Source organism: Amborella trichopoda, chromosome 9 (assembly GCF_054954075.1).
Source record: "Amborella trichopoda isolate Santa Cruz 75 chromosome 9, AtrichopodaSantaCruz75HAP2 v2.0, whole genome shotgun sequence".
NCBI lineage: Eukaryota > Viridiplantae > Streptophyta > Magnoliopsida > Amborellales > Amborellaceae > Amborella > Amborella trichopoda.
In genome coordinates, this window is record NC_142344.1 from 49865772 (window position 1) to 49884798 (window position 19027).

At 38.2% G+C, this 19027-nt stretch overlaps 1 protein-coding gene across 4 annotated transcripts; it reads left to right on the plus strand.

The window, feature by feature from the left end:
• The first annotated feature begins 649 nt into the window (after positions 1 to 649).
• Positions 650 to 18378, plus strand: LOC18441679 (BRCA1-A complex subunit BRE-like protein). Of its 4 annotated transcripts, none has more exons than XM_088846045.1 (14): positions 650 to 779; positions 1245 to 1371; positions 1564 to 1753; positions 1947 to 2037; positions 3325 to 3360; positions 4175 to 4273; positions 5452 to 5582; positions 5745 to 5793; positions 10763 to 10852; positions 10930 to 10983; positions 11405 to 11470; positions 15543 to 15640; positions 16501 to 16687; positions 18062 to 18378. In XM_088846045.1, the coding sequence occupies exons 6-13, from the start codon at positions 4211 to 4213 to the stop codon at positions 16568 to 16570; spliced, it is 621 nt and encodes a 206-aa protein (XP_088702171.1). In that variant the 5' UTR covers positions 650 to 779; positions 1245 to 1371; positions 1564 to 1753; positions 1947 to 2037; positions 3325 to 3360; positions 4175 to 4210; the 3' UTR covers positions 16571 to 16687; positions 18062 to 18378. The 4 variants fall into 4 exon arrangements, with proteins under 4 accessions (XP_088702171.1, XP_088702170.1, XP_011626093.2 ...); XM_088846044.1 differs by having other exon boundaries at positions 18083 to 18378; XM_011627791.3 differs by having other exon boundaries at positions 1363 to 1450.
• The last annotated feature ends 649 nt before the right edge of the window (positions 18379 to 19027 follow it).

Below are 19027 nucleotides of genomic sequence, written 5' to 3' on the forward strand. Positions count from 1 at the left end.
AGTGCTGGTCCAACACTATGAAATGAATGTATCGAATAGGGAGTGAATTCATTTTTCAGTATGGCTGCTGGGCCAGCACTATAAAATCAATGTGTCGGACCGGTCTGATATATTTTTCGTGACATTCTAAAAAAAAAGAAAAAATATATATTATAAGCATAAGTCAAATGGGGATATTTTGGTATTAAAAAAAATTAAAAAACAATGCTCGTTTTTTTAGTGTTTTAATTTTTTTTTAGTGGAGGAAGTTAAAAATGTTGTGGCAAAGGTGGTTTTAGTAATTTTCTCAAATACAAAAGGTTTACGTCCAAGAATTTTTGGGAGTAGTATGCGTGGAAAATAGGTCGATTGGGCCATATGCATTTACGTGTCCACCTCCCAGATATTGGAGCCATAGTTTCCCAAGTCCGAAGAGTCGCAACTCGTGAGCACGCGTTCGCTTCTGTGTAAATAGACAAGCATTTGTACATCATATTTTTGGAATAAATATTCATTCTTCAGTAGAAATGTCATTCGGGGTTTTTCGTGCGTTGTTTATTTTTCTCTCATCTTTTCGTGCTCCTGTTTTCTTCTTATGCTTTTTTCTCTCATCCTTGCTTTCCTGTCACGAAATTATATGAATCAGAGGGGGAAGAAGGGTTAGGTTTTCAGATATCAAAAAATCCAGTAAAGAGCCCATGTCCATGGAAGTGGCTTCGAACACCGCTCCACCTCAGTTGGCCCCTCTTATTGCTGCGCAGCTTAATTATCTCCTCATTCACTCTCCTCTCACTCTAAAGGTACATCGAAATATCTCTGATAGATACTGGCCAAATGTTTCTTCTTTCTCTCTGTGTTTTACCGGCATCAAACAAGAGAAAAGACAACAAAGAAGTGATTTGCGTGTAACAACGAATTTTTTTGTCATATCGAACTATATTTGTTGTTTCTTATTAAATTTGTGGATTCAATTCATATTTTGCGGGAAACCAGTTGTCAAAATTCTAATAATGCAGAAGGATTGTGATTTTGCCATGGCTTTGGTCTGTAGCTTTGTATGGGGCCTATTTCAAATTTACATGGCAAATGCGGCCGAAGTTATGCAAATTGTTTTGTGTATGTGATCTCTTATGGATGTCCCTTTGATCCTGTTCATTTCGAGATTTATATTGGAGTTTCAGTTTGCATGTTCTTGAGTATCAGTGGTTTGAGCTTAGCATTTGATAGAGTTAGATTAAAATGCATTCTATTTTTCATTTATTCAGGAATTTAGGAATGATAGAGGCAAAGAATGATTCACTTGGTCCTTGCTTGTCGAATATCTCTCTTTTGCTGTAAACTTGTAAAACACAGTGTAGTTCACTGACAATTGGAACTGCACAGGTTGATCAGGTATGGTCTGGCTGCAAACAGCCTATTTTCTCAGACCGATTTACTTTACTTGTACCATACTGCCTAGATTACACAAGATGTGAGTAGTCTTCCTGATTTGTATATTTTTGACTTTTTGTCTGCTTCTTTGATTGCAGAAGTATATTATCACAAAATTCTATTCTAATGATAGTAGATGTTTGACTTTTTAAGGGGATATTATATACAATGCGGTATACCCTTTGGCTCCTCCGGATGTCATTTTTGCACCAGAAGATGAAAACTTTCACCCCCTTTCATATGTCACAGAAGGACAAAGTGATAACAATACAACCATAAGTAGTTTGTTGGATTGGAATATCAAAGATCCTTCGAGGTTGTTATCACTTGTTCATGGACTCAGGTTAGACCTGAAAACTTGGATTGAAGTCAATATAAGTGGTCATTAATTTGTTTTATGGCATCATTGCATGCAACACATGCATGACCTATTATAGTTTTTGTATTTATGAATGCCTTTGTTTTGAAATTTTATGGCTAAGTGTCTTTTTTTAATTGCAAGAATAAGTAAATTTTTACTGTGGAATCATGGCTAGGGATTTGTATGTGGCTTATCAAAGGAAGCGTGTTGGAGAAATCGATGATGCAAGATTGAAGTTTGAACTCAGTACCCTTATTTCCAGGGAGGTACTGTAGTCCTTCCGAAACTATCCTGAATTTAACTGGAATTATAAAACTTATGTTCATAAGTTTTTATTTGAATTTTAAGTTTTAGGGAAATTTTACTCTCAAGTTTGCTAGCTTGATGATTGTATTTACCCTATGTGAACAAGATGTGCTTCCATGAGAATGGGCTTCAGCCAGAGGTGTTCAGGGTGGCGGGTGCCACAAACTGATGTCTAGTGTTCCATACTCAGCAGCTCTCAAGTTAACATTCAAAAAAAGAAAAAAAGATGTGCTTCCATGGTCAAGTGATGAATAACAACTAGTTGAGACTTGCTCAGCTCTTGTCATGTTTAATTTATAATTGCCATTATGTTAAAGCATGTGGACTGGTGCTTCATGGGTTGACCTCTTGCATTCATTTTCTTTAATTCATGCTTCTTTTGTAACTCCGGCTAGAGATGCTCAACCTTAAATAATTATTTGAAACTTAAAAATGCTATGAAGAAAATGCAATACAATACTCTGTTTTGAAAATGTAACGAAATATTCATTTTCACCCGTAACAAATTTAGCTGGGTATACTAAGTTGTGAATTACAGATGATCCTAGTTTTTTGCCTTACATGATAAGTTTCCACTTTTTTTTTTTTTTTTTTAAATTTTTTTTTAAAATTTTTTTTTAAATTTTTTTTTTTATTGAAATATTTGTTTTGAAAACTACACATTAGTGCCTTGCCTGGCTACAATTGGCCCGGAGATTTGGATATTGGTGTAACAGATTGTAAATTCTTGACCTTTTAGCTGCACCTCCAGCTTGTTTGTGTATTATCTGTTTTCCCATGGCTCATTATGTTGTTGCAACTTTTCCTGGACTAGTTAAATCATTTTTGTAATTTGTGAGAGCACATGCCAATGATTTTAAAATCAAAATTTGGATATTGGCAAACTGATTGTAATCCTTAACCTTTTGGCTCCTCCTCGAGCTTGTTTGTGTATTAATTATTTTATGAGTATTTCTCCAGATGACTAGTTATGTCGTTTCCTAGAGTAGTTAAAATCATTGCTGATAATTTTACAGTAGACAGCATGGACTTTTGCTTAAAATTGTCACAATTACTTTTGTTTTGGTGCATGGAGCGATGTGGTGGCTGGTCTTAGTTTACGTTAATAATATAATCTTAGGCAATCGACAAGCAAATATCACATCAATTCTTGAAATGATTAAGCTGCTCTTATGCATAACTATTCTTTTCCTTGGGTTGGTTTTTAAATGCTGATTCCTTTATTTAGCTCCTCTTTCCTGTTACAGGGTATTGAAGTGTGTCTAATTTCAGAATCTGATAAGGTAAATCTACTTTCATACATCTATATCCTACCTGTCTAAATTTCTTGAGATATCCATTTGTCCGTCATCAGCATACTCTTAACCAGCAGCCCCCCCCCCCCACAACAAAAAAAAGAAAAGAAAAAAAAAGAAAGAAAAAGAAACCTCTTTTATGAAGTGGGAAACCTCCCTACAAATTAGAATTCCACAAACTAAAATTCTAATACATAAGGTTTCTTACATATCTTTCTCTCTCCTATTTGAGATTAAGATAAACTTTTATTGTTTGTCTGCCTTTTTTTTTATTTATTTCTAAGACGTACACTTTCTTGGCTTGGTGGAAGAAACCACTTTCTTAAAAGATAATTTAAGTATGTTTTATTAAAAAATCATTTTTTAATTAGGAATTTTCATTACGTTTTTCTTTTTGCAAAATATAAAATAAATGGTCTTGAATTAATTTAATCCCAACAAATATGCTTTCTTTGCATTTGGATAGAGTCCAAAGAAATATGCTTTATTTGCAATCTTGGGTGAAGCTTTGTGAAGATAAATTCTCAAATTAAATGAATTCCCATAGTTTACTGTTTCCAGGGTTCATAAGAGATGGCTTTTTTGAATGTAATTATTGTAAAAATAATTTGTGCCAATTTAAAATAAGATATTTGAAAAAGGTAATGTGTAAGTTGATTGGTTGCACTTGTGCAATTGTGCTTATACATTACACAGGTTGTGGACTATTTATATGCTATATTTGTTTTGGAAATAATTTTTTTATGCAGTTCCTTTTTTTTATCTGCATATATATATGACCCATCTTTACATTCTAATGTAGCCTGAAGAGGTGAAGTTTGCTGTCCCTTTATTGGACATGGACTTGAATAAACTGGTGCACGGGTGCACTTGGAAACACCAACAAAAGATTTACGTACAGGTGATATTTGGCATTTAAAATTTTTTTTTTATAAGTGTTGTCAGTCTTCATGAGTGTTATGCACAGTATGTCACACTTTGATCTTTTCATGCATACTTGTTCTGTAGATTGGGGTTTCAGATAGAAATGAATATATCATGGAATTCACTTGGTAGAAATGTTGTCTCAAGGATTGCCTATTTCCTTCCTTCCCATGTATTATATTGAACAATGAATTGGTCAATCCAGTCAAACACATCCAATCATTATGTATTCCCTTTGAAACATGGTGTATATCTTTTTAACTTGTGGGATTCTGCAAATATCACATGAATTCATAGTAAATTGTGTATCAAGTTAGTGTTTCCAGTAACAATTCAATGATTTCCGACATAAGGACTAATTTAACCTTTCATGTCCTGGTTTCCTTTCATTTTTTTTTCAGTTTACTTCGGGAACTGAGTCAGCTTGAAAATGTGTTTTATTTCTTTTATTGCTGTACCATTTTTTGTCGAATCTTGTTTTTGTTTTCTGTGAAGCTATTCCTCCTGAAGCTTTTTGCAATTTTTGTAAGATAACTGCAGTTAGGTCATAACTTGCTGTTTTTGTTTTCTGTGAAGCTATTCCTCCTGAAGCTTTTTGCATAGCACTTCATAACTTGCATAGCACTTCGTAATAGCTTTCTTACACAATCGCCTGATGTGTGGTTAATTTATTGTTGTTTTGGTTTCTCTGCCCAACACTCAGGTACACACACATGCACATAGAGCATTTTGAGCCTTACTTGTGAACTGGCTAAGCAGAGTCTTTGGTTTCCTTAGATAAATGCTATATTTGAACCCTGGACCTAGAGGTTAATAACTTAAGATGTGAGCTCAATGCCCTTGACTACGTTGCCTGTGTTCAAAAATCTGGAATGTACTCTTTTATTATTAGGTTCAGTCTACTTAGTATTTATGTTACTCGCTCATTGGCTTTTGAAAATGATAGCAACAATTGGAGTTTTATGTTGGAGATTGGGATCTGTTTGAGCCATTGAGGTTCACATCTATATTAGAGAGTTTAGTTAATGATAAAAGATTATCGTTCCTGTATGTGGCTTCAACTTTTCAAAGTGATGGTTAAATGTTAATACATAGCTACCTAATACTATATTTTCCTTGCGCTTGTTTTATGTTCTTGATGGTTGAGGCATGCAGGTTGTATTTCTAGTTAGCAAAAAATATTCTTCTGTTCCGTCTGCTCCTCATATCAAACTAGTCGCTTCTTCAGAACTGAAGTCATTATTCTCCATTGAGGATATCAAGCTTCCTGTCTGGCTAGATGGAATGTAAGTTGATTTGGTAATACTAATTAAGGAGTTTCTGGAGTCAGATTTTTTGCATGAATTCACTCTCTATCAAATGCTGCACAATCGATGCTTTTTTAAATTGGCTACAGTAGGCTACTTATCATTGTTCTGTGTGCATCTCTTTTCCTGTTGTCTCTTTAGGTGCATGGCTGAATACCTCCCTATGCTGGAAGAAAATCTCAAATTGCAGGTTTGAAACTGTTCTCTATTCCTGCTTCCCATCCGATTTTCTGAGGAACTTCCACATTCCTGCTTGTTTCCTATTGCATATTGAGTTGGGATGTATTACACCATGCATATGCAAGTAAATTTGTTTGGATACATTGATTAAATACTTTGATGCTATGAGAATGTTGAGTATTTTCTGCAAATTTGCAGAATAGCTTGCTTTCTTTCCAGGTTTGGCATGAGAAGTAACTGTACGTGTGAAAGTGGTAGTAGATTTTTTTGATAACTAGATTATGGGATCCCAAATAGGGTAAACAAGAGAAAACGCCCACAAAATCATTGCACAATTCTCAAAGAATATGAATTTCAATATATATATATATATATAAATATAAATATGTATATATATACGTATATATATGTATATACGTATATATACGTATTTATATATACGTATATATACATACATGTATATATATACATACGTGTGTGTATATATATGTATATATATATATATATATATATGGAAAACTCTTCCCAACGCCGATAGGCGAAAATGAACAGTGATTTCGCCTACCTTCATCACCATTCAAACTTCATCGCATGGTCACAACTGTCCAGTAGTGTTTCAATTTTCATTTTTTTTCTAAAATTCAAATGACTTGAAATTTAGAGCGTGTGTACATCTTATTGAGGCGCAGCTAATAAAAATATGAAAAAAATAATTCGCAAAATATAAATTGACCAAAATACTCCCGAAATTTCACGCTGGTATTTTGGTTAATTTATATTTTGAAAATTATTTTTTTCATATTTTTATTAGGTGCGTTTCACTAAGATGTACACACGCTCCAAATTTCACATTATTCCAATGAGTAAAACAGAAATGAAAAATGAAACACTACCGGACAACTATGACCGTGCGATGAAGTTTGGATGGTGATGAGGGTAGGTGAAATCACTGTTTATTTACATCTATAGGCGTTTTGTGGTATATTCCACACACACACACACACACACACAGATATATATATATATGGTTAGAGGAACTAGCTCCAGGCTCTTTATAAACAGCCCATTGATTTACCCATTGACACTATAAGAAAGCCTTTTTTTGAGCAAATAAAGCACCCTAAACAATTTGAAGGTTGCAAAAAAGGCCCCCTTAACAATTCGAACATAATTCTGTGCTACGCAAGCAATGTGGTAGCAGCCCTCTAAGGAGCGATTTTCTGTCTAGCACAGGAAGGAGCGATTTTCTGTCTAGCACAGGAATCAAAGGTAAGATTGAAAGGAATTGAAGTACAAAACATGAAATAGGACCCCACAAGATTATGAGCTTTCTTTCCTTGTGATATAAGAGAAGGGGGTTGCGTTTCTTCCTCACAACTCTCTCGCAATTCATACAATTCCTTGAAGAGAAGATTGGGCTTGATCTAGCTAAAGTTGAATCTTGATCTTATAGGCCTTTGATCTTCTTTAAGAAGTCTCTATTTTCCTTAATCACTTGATCTCATTCCCGTTAGGTTGAGAATCTCATAGCCAAGGTTTGGAGTCATGCATTCTTCCTCTTAGGATAGAACTCGTTAAGTCTCTATTAGGCACTCTAAATCTCTCTTTCTTTTTCTACCCCTTTGGTCTCATCCTTGGCAACTCTTTTTCTCCTTCCTCTCCTATTCTCTTTTTTTCTCCAAATGACAAAGGAATGAGATATTTATAGCCGTTGGGGTGTAACTCTTGCCTTGTTTTAACTTTTGAGGCAAGTTAGATACACATTTTGAGCTAAAATTTAAGTCATGCCTTGAAACTTAGGGCTTCACTTTGATTGTCGGTTCAGCCTCTTGTTTGACTAAATTAGCATGGCTTTGGGTCTCGCCTTGATTTCTTTCATAGATTGGTGGGGATTGAGTTGGGAATCTCATGGCTTAAACATCATTAAAAAATTCCTCATTCATGGAGTTATGGATTGATCATAATCTATATGTCATTATCGCAATTTGGGCCTTCATTCGCTTTCAAATCTTAAAGCAAATATGGTTATATGAGCTTGTAGGTAACTGAGAGAGGATCATTGTCAACAAATTTCAGCTCAAAACAGCTTCGGGTATGGGAGAAATGGAAGAAAGAGGGCCCGGAGTTCATGCAGTTTACTGCCGACAGCAGCCCCTTTGTAATCCTTGATATTAAATTTTGATTCGATCCCCAATCTTAAAATGAACTCTTTCAACATTTATATTGGTTGTAGATTAGTCAAAAAGGACCATTTTCCCTGAACTTCCAACTCATAGCATCACAGGGTTTGAGAGAAATTTAAGAAAGAAGGCCTTGAGGTCATTGCAGTATATGTGCAGGCCATGTTCAGCTATAGTCGGTATGAGTAGTACATTGCATTGTCAGCTGGAGCAATAGCTTTGATCTTCATCTCTTCGAAAAGTGGGTCAAATGATGTTCAAGGCTTGGATTAAAATCCATTAAGCTTCATCTCAAGCTGAGACCATCCACTATGGGTGGCTTTGTTAATTAGACCCCTTTTTGAGGCACTGTCTGTATCAGTAGCACCCTCTGCTATTGCAGTGACCTTTGATCTTAAAATCTTGAGAATGGGGTCGGATGGTGTCCAAATGATTTGAACCTTGGAGGGCAGGTTTGGAGAACGCTGGATTAAGCTTCCACCCAATTTTACACTGTTTCAAACTCTTTAGCCAAGTCTTTGATAGGCTTCTTCTTTTTCTGTGGATCCAATGACCGGGGGGCATTTGAAGGTCCAAATCCTTTTATTTTTTGTGAAGCGGTCCCTTTATGCATGTTTTGTTTACCTCCAAATTTTACCTCATGTCGAGATCGCTTGAGGTGTCTATGAGAGGTTTGCATGGTTTCCGCAACCAGATCTATATTGGGCGTCTGCTGCCTGTTTGTTCTGTAATCTGGCTCTATGGATGGCGGACCACCAATATTTTAATTTCTCCTCTGGGTCTCTGCCTTTCGAGGCTTGTTTGGCTGAGGGAGAGCCCGGATGTCCATCCCTGGGTTTTATGCCCTTTTACTGAGGAGGACATAGCCAACTTGTGTCCTGTTCGAGGCAGTATGGCAAATATGAACTGGTTGGATGCTGGCTTGGAATGTTTGTGAATTAGATTGATCTAACATACACACAAACAGTAACAACATACATTTGAATGTGTGATTATATAGATCATGAAAAACACCTAGGAAAACGGATATAAATCCTGGAAAAAATTATTTGTGTATTTCTACCAGCACACATTTGTTCTATCGCTGCTTGATAATGCAACTTTGGTGATTTCTTCTCATGATACATTGATTCATGGTTCAGAAACTTTTAAGAGCATATCCACCTATGGCACCTTATCAATCCGTAACTTCATCCCTTCTCACCATTTCTTAAGAAGAGACCATAGGACCATCCTTTGGATCATAGAATGCCACCTTTTCAACTTTCAGAGGAGCTACTGATATAACCATCAATTGGTCATGCACAAAATCTCTGGTTAGATGACTGCCCTCGAAAACTTCTACTATTCTTTTCCTTCTAATCCCATATAATAGAACGGATGGAAAATATTCCAGAGACTGCCCCTCTTCCATTGAGCAAAAGATAGAACCAGCATAAATGAACTCCATCACGATGGTAGGAAAACTCTTGTGGTCTCCGTAAACACAGAGAAGGCTGCAATCCTAGGGCTGTAATACTTGCTCAGACCTGTGATAGGTTCGCAGGGGCTGTCACTTGGTGTGACGGTAAAAGGCTTGGGTAGCCAGCGAAAGAGCGCTGGTTTGAGTCCTGAGAGTGGCCACTTTGTGCATAAGCCAAAGGTTAGGACCGTTTCCAGCCCACCCCTCCCAGGACCCTGCTTAGGCGGGACCAGCACCGGGTTATGGCCCTTGTGGTAGTTCGCATCTCCTATATGTAATGTGAATTTTAGGAACCAAAAATTTGTTGCAGTATTTCCCATAAGGATATTGGCTCCAAAGCAGGATACAGTCAAAATTTACTGTCCTTTAGGGAATCCAGAATACAAATCTTACTTATATCTGAATATCCACATTAGAGATGCTAAGTTGCTTGCTAAAGAATTTGTCAGAGAATGATTGGATTTATAGGTAACACGAATCTTCAATTTTCAATAATCATTGGCTGTACATTTTCTTGATACTTTGCAAGTTGCAACTTTCCTATCTGCACCTTGGATATGAAAGTGAGTAACTAGACCAGAGACATATTTATGCACCCAATGACTAATAGTTACCGCTACGACCCATCACTGTACAAAACTATAGTGATCAAATTGCTTGAATACCATGTGATAATCAAAAGCAGTTGTGCTTTCATCTCTAATAGCCCTCTAAAATTCGCCTTGCCTCAACAAGCTCTCCCTAAATAGAAAGCCTTTCTGAAGAGGATCTAATCTTTTGATCTTGTGGTAAACATGATAATTGAAGAATAAAGGAACATCTTCCACCTGCATATTATAACCTTTCCATACAAAGACCCATACTCTGCATGGCGAATTTCAAAATATTGACTTGGATCCAACAAGGGTGTGAGAGATTAAATCAATAAATTAGCCATAGATATGCTCGTTAAAATGTTCTCATTTTAACCCCTTTGGTAGTATACTCTACTGTAACATCAAGTGCTTATCTCGCCTATGAATCACAAAACTTAGTGTCTAAACAACACATTAATGTGAATGAATTTACTTGGTGCACTCAATTCCCTGGTTGGCACAAGGTGCAGCTCTTTTTCTGGGTCCATCGGTTGGAAATTCATTCACTAGCATTTAAGTGAATTATGTCCCTGTGATTAATTTTACAAACTTCTGACAAGTGTCTGTTTTTCATCATAGATGAATTGCTTGTTGAGTATTCTCTCTGGCGCATGATTGCTAAACCATCAGGATTAAAATGCTCATGGCCTCCCTTACTCCTTTAATGCAAGTTTGTTTGATTTTAACATTATTGGATTTCAGATAATGGAGGCTGTTGCATCACTTAATGCAAGAAGACGCTTTATTGAAGCTTTAGCTCCTCTATTTGGCAGGCCATTGGAAGCTGATCCAGTATGCTCTTGTGGCACTCTGTACTTATTTCCTGTTTATGTGATTTGTCTGGTTTTTCTGAGTGCTTCTCTGGTCAGATATTTTGCAGGAGAGTGACCATGCTTGCCTCATCTGGGGTATTTACATTTCTGGTACGAGAAAAGTTCATATACTTTCATGAGATCTCTTTCTTTTTTGTTTTATATAGCATATGTACCTCATTATTAACTCACTGTTCTGCATTTTATATGCAATAGTTGGTGAACATGGGATGGGGAATTTGTTGCAGTATTTTTTGATCCTTGTAATCGTACATTCTTTTGCTAGATTGATGCTTTAGATGATAATTTTTGGTGAACAGTTTTGCAAAAATTTTCTAAGATGTGTTCGTGTTGTTAAAATGAGTTTTTTCCCTTTTATTTCTTTTGTGCAAAGTCTACCAACATATCTATTGTGTTGTTGCTAAAGTAGTTTCTTTAATTTTATCTTTCTTCTGCAGAGTATATTGATATTTTTGTTTCGTTGTTGTTAACATATGATATGATTCATCTCCTTCTAAATTGGTGATTGTAGGTACACTTTTACCTTTCGACCCAATTCCCTAAGCAACAACCAGTGTTGATATTGCAAAGTTCTCAGGTAATGATCACATTTTTGTTCTTGTTTCATGTATTACTTTTTGAAGTTGATGTGATGTTTGTACATGTAGTTCTTATGTGAATTAGTCTAAGTTTAGGGCTACAAAATAATTGCTGGAGCTCTAAGAGCTTTTGCCAACTTTGATTGCATGGACAATGTAAACATAAAATTGTTTGTAGAAACAGAAATATCAAAAACAATAAAGACACTGTCTCTAGAAACAAAAGCAATTTTGTTAGGATTTTATCTGTGGGAAAATTGTTTTGGACCGCATTTCTACATATGCAGTCCAGAAAGTGTAAAGCATCCATCTTAAAGATGGATGCAAGTAAGTGTTCCATCTGAAAACAATGGAAACTAATGGTCCAAATGTTTTCTTATTAGAATTATTATTTCTAGTTTTTAAAATTTATTTATTTTTTCATATTCATGATCTCCATGTTAGAGATTACATGTCCAGAAAAAGTTAAGTCTTAAAATCCATCTCAAAAATAGATTTATTAAGAGGCCCGCACTTCTACATATATGGGCTTGGCCGCATAGAAACCGGGCCCTTATCTGTGATTATCTTAATTGCTTCAAAGTTTGAACCTTGATTTGTATCTTTACCTTGCACCATTGAAACTGGTTGCATAGAAGAAACATAGAATTGAGCGGCACATTTCCTGGACTGTTCATTTCAACTCTTCACGGATACGACGAATTTGCTTCATTTTTCGGGCTTGAAATTCTCCAGTTAGGTTTCGTCCGATGGCCATCCCCAACCTTCCCTCCCTCCCCTCTACGAGAATCACACACACCTATTCCAACCCTCCAAGCTGAAATAGGTTACCTTCCCCCAATCCCCTCCTCCCCATCCTTCCCCCCCGCAATACTTATCCCTCCTTGCTCTCTCCAAACTCCATTTCTGTGGGAGGCCAATAAACTGCCCTTCTTGAGCAATCCATGAAGCAATCCCTGGTTGGACATTTTTACCCACACAGAGGCGACCTCAGAGGCATAGAAAAATGGGATAAGGAACTCTGGGTCGAACCAGATGTCACCTTCTGGAAAATCTCTAGTGGCGACATCCTCTTCTCCTCCCCATCCGAGGTTAGTGCTCTTAGAGCGATGAAGTGGAAGAAAACCACAGTTCAAAGACTCCACCCTATCTCTTACCCATTGGAGCAAGGATATGGGGGCAACTCTATCCCAAAAGATCTGGCTCAGAGCTTCTCACATTCCACTCCATGCTTGGCATGTCAATACCTTAAAACGCATCGGAGAGGCTTGTGGCGCATTTGTCTCGGTGCATTGGAATTCTCCAGAGTTCCTCCCCATGGGCACCATTCAGCTACTGATTGAGACACCCAATCCCTTCCTCATTCCGCCTCTTTGGGTAGAAGTGGTTGGCTTTTTTTTTGTATTGTTGTGTCCTTAGGGTTTAGGGTCATGGTCTCACCTCCATCCCACTGTCATGTCCAGGACTATGGCCCCACCCTCTTGAATACTCAGTCTCGGGAGCACTCTTGTCATTCCTTCATGTCTTACGGATGGGCTACGGTTACTCGCAACCAGCGCCCTAGGAAGTACCATTGCCGTTGAAGGGCCAAAGAAGGTCCGATCTTGCCCCCCCATCTACGGCACGGATTGCTCCACAACCTCCCTGCCCCTCCCTCCTTCGCCTTCCTCTCTTCCTCCCACCTTCCCTTAGGGCTGACATCAGCCCAACCCCTGACTTTCCCACCCCTTCCTCTTACCTAGCCCCCTCTCATTCTCCCCTCTCCCCGAGGAGCTCCACTTGATGGACTACACATCCGTGCACCATGTGTTTGTAACCAGTATTTCTCATCACGGGGCTCCTTCCAGCCCAACCCATCTCAAGGTTCCACCTGATTCCCTCCCACCACGTGCCACCATCCGAGGCTCCACCCGGCTTCCCCCACCGCATGGCACCGTCCACCTCTCTCCAGCACGTGATCCTTGCCACTTCTCCCATTTTAAATCCGCCTGCAACTGATAGGCGGCCTACCCCTCCCCTCTCAATGAGAACTAGACTGCCACCCCACTTATCTCGAAGAGGCATCCCCATTCTTCACTGCCTATCCCCTGCTTTCCTTCCGTCCCCACTCATCAGTGATCCCGTGCTTTTCCTCCAATGAGCCACCCATATGCGTGCCTTAGCCACCTTTGCCGCCATTGCCTCTTGGCGACAATTATACTCCCCCTCTCGATCAGCCATCCCAGTCCGACTGTTCTCCCCCCGAGTGGCCGCCCGCTCATCTCCGACCTTCTCCATCCTTGCCATGGTGCCTCCTCCCCAACCCACCTCCTTCTGGCATCCTTCAACCACTCATGTCCCCACACCCGCCGTACCTAGCCCTTCTCCTTCCGACGGTCCCGGCTCCTATCCTGTTCCCCCCCCAAATCCCTTTGAATTACCCTCATCGCAATCGTTCTCCCCCCTTGTCACAACCCACATCTCCCCACCCTTTCCCTCGCCGAGTCGATCCTCTCCCTCTTTCGCCCTTCATATTTCTAGCCCCCACACTTCCCTCCCTTCAGCTGATGGAACCTGCTGCACCACCATCCTTTGCCCCCACCCCGTCTTATCTTCTCCTTCTCCTTGATGCCCCTGACGAGGAACCTCCCTTCTCCATTCAGAGGCCTAACCCTCCCCTCACTTCTCGCCCAAATCCCCGCTTACTGCCTTCCCTGCCCCTTTTGCAAGCTCCCTCCCTCTCCATACCTCTTCCCTTTTCCGTTTTCTATCTCGACCCCCTGGATAGCAGCTTTTGTCACCCACTCTCCCCCTTCCCTATACCTCTCAACTGCTTTAGCTTCCAAGGTCCCTTTGCCATTCAGGGTCCATTATCGCTCTCCCCTTACTTTTTCTGCAACCCCAGTTCCCCCTTTCTTGCGGGACATGCACCTTTCCCTCTCCCTAGAGTCCCAGACCCTCACCCCCCCCCTTGGAATTCTCCCGGCCCCCCTGCTCGTATGCACAATGCCCCCTCTTCCCCCTTTCTTAACCCTGATTTCTGTCACCCCTCTCCTTTAGCTGCAATCCCCTCATCATCTCCTAGCCAAACCAATGAGTCTTTCTCCCGTCCCTCCCCAGCCCCCCTCCCCTTCATTTCAGGAACACTCCCCTCTTAACCCATCCAACCCATATTCGACCCCCTCGGGATGGCTCAGTTTCAAGGTCCTTTGAGAGTTTCACATTCACGGATTTTCAAGAACTTCCAACTACTTGCGTTTGTATCTCGGAATTCTAGTGCTTGCTGATAACTAGTCACAGCAATCAATGCAGCTGATTTGGCCCTTGAAAAATATGAATTTACTGTTAAATGCAAGGAAATTATGGAAGTCCAGTTCATTGTTATTACTTAAAAATGATAAAAACGATGTAATTTCCCTTGTTATTAATACAACCTTTAACAATTTCAAAAAGAAAAAGGATAAAAAGTTCATTTTTTTTAATTCTAGAAGCATCTGCAGCTTTCATAATTATAATGAATTTCTTAATTTAGATATGTTAATTCAATTTCAGAGCTCATAACCAACTTTATTGTTTATTTTTTGGCTTTTATTTCTCTAGGATCCTCTGATAAAAACGATGTAATTTCCCTTGTTATTAATACAACCGTTAACAATTTCCAAAAAAAAAGGATAAAAAATTCATTTTTTTCAATTCTAGAAGCATCTACAGCTTTCATAATTATAACGAATTTGTTAATTTAGATGTGTTAGTTCAATTTCAGAGCTCATAACCAACTTTATTGTTTATTTTTTGGCTTTTATTTCTCTAGGACCCTCTAGCTTATCCATGTTTGTTTTTTCTCTCTCTAGAGTGTTAACCTATCCTGTTTATTTGAAGAGGAATTTAGTTTTCAAGGCATACTCAGCGACGTCACTAGATCATGTCTTCCGTGACTGAACAGATGGAGAGTTGCATAGTTGTTTGGATCATTGTTGAATACTGATCTCTAATAATATTGAAAGTTTCATAGTTGTTTGGATCATTGATATTTAACATTTTAAGATCATATGTTCATAATACTCATTCAATTTATTTTACATGATTTTACAGCATTTTGATTCCATGGGTATACCAATTAAGTCCCCTCCTATTTCTGATTGTCCCTGGAGCCCAAGATGGGATGCATCACAAATGGTTGAACGGATATTGTATGTACATTTTTTTTTTTTTAATTTGCGTTGAAATTAGAAGCCTTTATTTTATATGAATTTTTAATCTCATTTCAGCTGACCTTTCTGTTCAGGGTTTCTTCTCTCTCATTTTTTGTATACAATTTGGTGTTAACATGTAATTCTGAAACTGGGATTTGGCCTCTCACTTAATTCTTTTCATTGGATCTTCACTTACCGATCATAAAAAAAACAGAAAGAGTTTCGAGTATCCAAGCTATGCACATGTAGGCATATACATATACCAATGTGAAGCCAATTCACATGCTGCCTCACATTCATCATTCCGTGATTTTGAAATACATAAGCACATACAATTTCTCACTGAAAATTGTCATTGATTTGTATACTTCTAACAAACAAATATCATGTATGTGTGTCGACACATGACGAACATAGATGCTTTTGTACAAACACATACATAGAAATGCACATGTATGTATGGTTGTTAAAACCAAAGTGACGCAAATATCAAAATGTTCTGAGACATGCAAGGTGGGCCTTAAATCGTGCATAAGGGCTACCTATGGCCATGGGCATATGCACACCCCACATCATGTGAATCTGCAATTTCAGTTGAAGGCGCACCACCACGAATTGATCTACAATTTCAGTTGAATGCACACCATCACGAATTGATGTTAAATGTTGAAGCTTGCATGTCAGATTTTCATACTTAGTGACTATGATGTGTCTAATGATTTATAAGTTTGTGTTTTGAACATTGCTGGCCTTTATCTGAAAATTGTGTATGCCTACATGATCTTTTATTGCAGATTCTAAACCCTTCAATGCTGTTTCACTATTTGCTGATTAATTTTGTATGGAATATTCTGCAGCGAGTTCATGGTGGAAGAGAGTGCAAACTTTAAGAAATACTGTAGCGAGAGCATTCTTTCACAGCACTAATGTTCTTTCGTTTGTGAAATGTGCACCATCTCTGGTAGTGACATAGTCGGGGCCTTGTCCTTTCTGTTGTGTTTCATCTTCCCCATGGGCTGGAAGGGTGGTCGGTGAACAGAACTTGTAAGTTATTCTTCACCGACTTCTTCTTTATCTTTTTGTTCCCCCACCCTTTTATCTTTGATAATATAAGCAGATTGGGATTGCCCTATTCTAGTGGCACCGAGAGTCTCAATCCTTCAGTTTTTATTGTGAATCCCAAGCATGGCATCACAAAAAAGGGGGAGAGAAAGGAGCTTCTCTATCCTTCAGTTTTTATTTTGAATCCCAAGCATGGCATCACAAAAAAGCGAAGAAAAAGGAGTTATTTGTATCCCTAAGTGCCGTGTCCTTTGATAGAATATCTTGGTGTGGGTGTAAACAAAGTGAAGAGCACCTAGTGATATAATGACTTTGGTCAAAATATTATATTCTTACATGGGGATATTCTCTCTTGGGTAAAAAGAGCCTATTTAGGAGTATTGTTAGACCCCGAGTTTTGGGGATGTAATCTCCTCAACCTTCCAACCAACTTCATCATCATCATCATCATAATCATCTGAGCTTTATCCCAACTATTTGGGCTCTACTACACTAATCTTGTTCTGCCATTCTTCTCTATTAAGAGCCACACCCTCAGTCAGACCATAAGTCACCATATCTCGTCTTATTATTTCTATCTATATCTTTTTGGGCCTTCCACTTGACCTTTTAGAGCCTTCGTTGGAACCATGTTACCCCTCCTGACCGGTGCTGTATTAAGTCTTCACAACCAACTTCAAAAAGGAGAAAAAGGAAAATATGTATTCTATATATGTCTGAAAAAAGAATGTCCTAAGATTGAACGAAGATTGTCCTATTTAACGTGTTACCAACTCAGTCCCTTTTTTCTATTTTTTAAAATGTAATATGGTGAATCTAATTTGGATCCCAAAATTTTGCCAAGTTGGTATTTTGCCCAAGGCAATAAGTGTACAGTGTGCTCCTGCTGGAGCCTATATATGTGTTCATGACCTTGATGACCATGATATTTCTGTTGGGTCAAAACAAGATGCTAAACTACAAAGAAGCTGCTTTTTTTTATTATTCTATTATCATAAAAGCTTTTTTCTACTTTCCTTTTGTGTTTGATATTCTTTCCAGATTGTATCCAGGTTTGGTTCCTCTAATTTCTTCCAAAAAAAGGACGGAATAAAAATGGAAAAAGGCTGTCAATTTTATGTGGCATAGACAAATGGTAGTACTTAAATCAGAAAAAAGAGGATTAATGCTATTTATTCAGATTGAGTGGTTGGAAAGACCAGAAAGCCAATAGATTGGCATTTACTAGCCACAAAACAATGAGAGGGCATATTTTGCATCTTTGGCTTTTCCCAGTTTATACATGTCATTTGCTGTAAGCCTGCTGAAGAACGAGATGAGACTCAAATTCCTTTAATCTGATTATGATTTATGCAGTTAATGCTGTTAACTGTGCAGGTAAACGGGCACCTCGATTGATGATTAGTTTGCTGATAGTTGCAGCACAATGTCAGTCAACTTACCCGATAAGAAAGAAGGCAATTTAAAAGCTAACCTTTTTTTTTTCTAAGTATATTCACATAAATACGCACATGTTTTGGTCATTGTCATTGGAAGGTGGTTGAGTGATTATTTTTCTGCCCATGGCAACAACAAAGACTTTTCTAGGACATCAATGAATGTTTGTGGACAAACCAGGTTGAATATGTTATTCTCAAACCGTAATTCACATAAATATGGACATGTTTCGGTCATCGTCATTGGAAGGTGGTTGAGTGATTATTTTTTCGCCCGTGGCAACAACAAAGACTTTCCTAGGACATCGATGAATGTTTGTGGACAAACCAGGTTTAATATGTTATTCTCAAACCGTAATTCACATAAATATGGACTTGTTTTGGTCATTGTCATTGGAAGGTGGTTGAGTGATTATTTTTCTGCCAATGGCAACAACAAAGACTTTCCTAGGACATCGATGAATGTTTGTGGACAAACCAGGTTTAATATGTTATTCTCAAACCGTAATTCACATAAATATGGACATGTTTTGGTCATTGTCATTGGAAGGTGGTTGAGTGATTATTTTTCTGCCAATGGCAACAACAAAGACTTTCCTAGGACATCGATGAATGTTTGTGGACAAACCAGGTTTAATATGTTATTCTCAAACTGTAATTCACATAAATATGGACATGTTTTGGTCATTGTCATTGGAAGGTGGTTGAGTGATTATTTTTCCGCCCATGGCCACATCCCAGGACATCGATGACTGTTTGTGGACAAACCAGGTTTAATATGTTATTCTTAAACCGTAATTCACATAAATATGGACATGTTTTGGTCATCGTCATTGGAAGGTGGTTGAGCAATTATTTTCTGCCCCTGGCAGCAAAGACTTTAATA

Coding starts and splice junctions, on each gene's coding strand:
- LOC18441679 (XM_011627791.3), top strand. CDS start 678: ATGTCCATGGAAGTGGCTTCGAACACCGCTCCACCTCAGTTGGCCCCT. Junction 1,754..1,946: donor TCACTTGTTCATGGACTCAG/GTTAGACCTGAA, acceptor AATCATGGCTAG/GGATTTGTATGTGGCTTATC. Junction 5,794..10,762: donor AAGAAAATCTCAAATTGCAG/GTTTGAAACTGT, acceptor ATTGGATTTCAG/ATAATGGAGGCTGTTGCATC.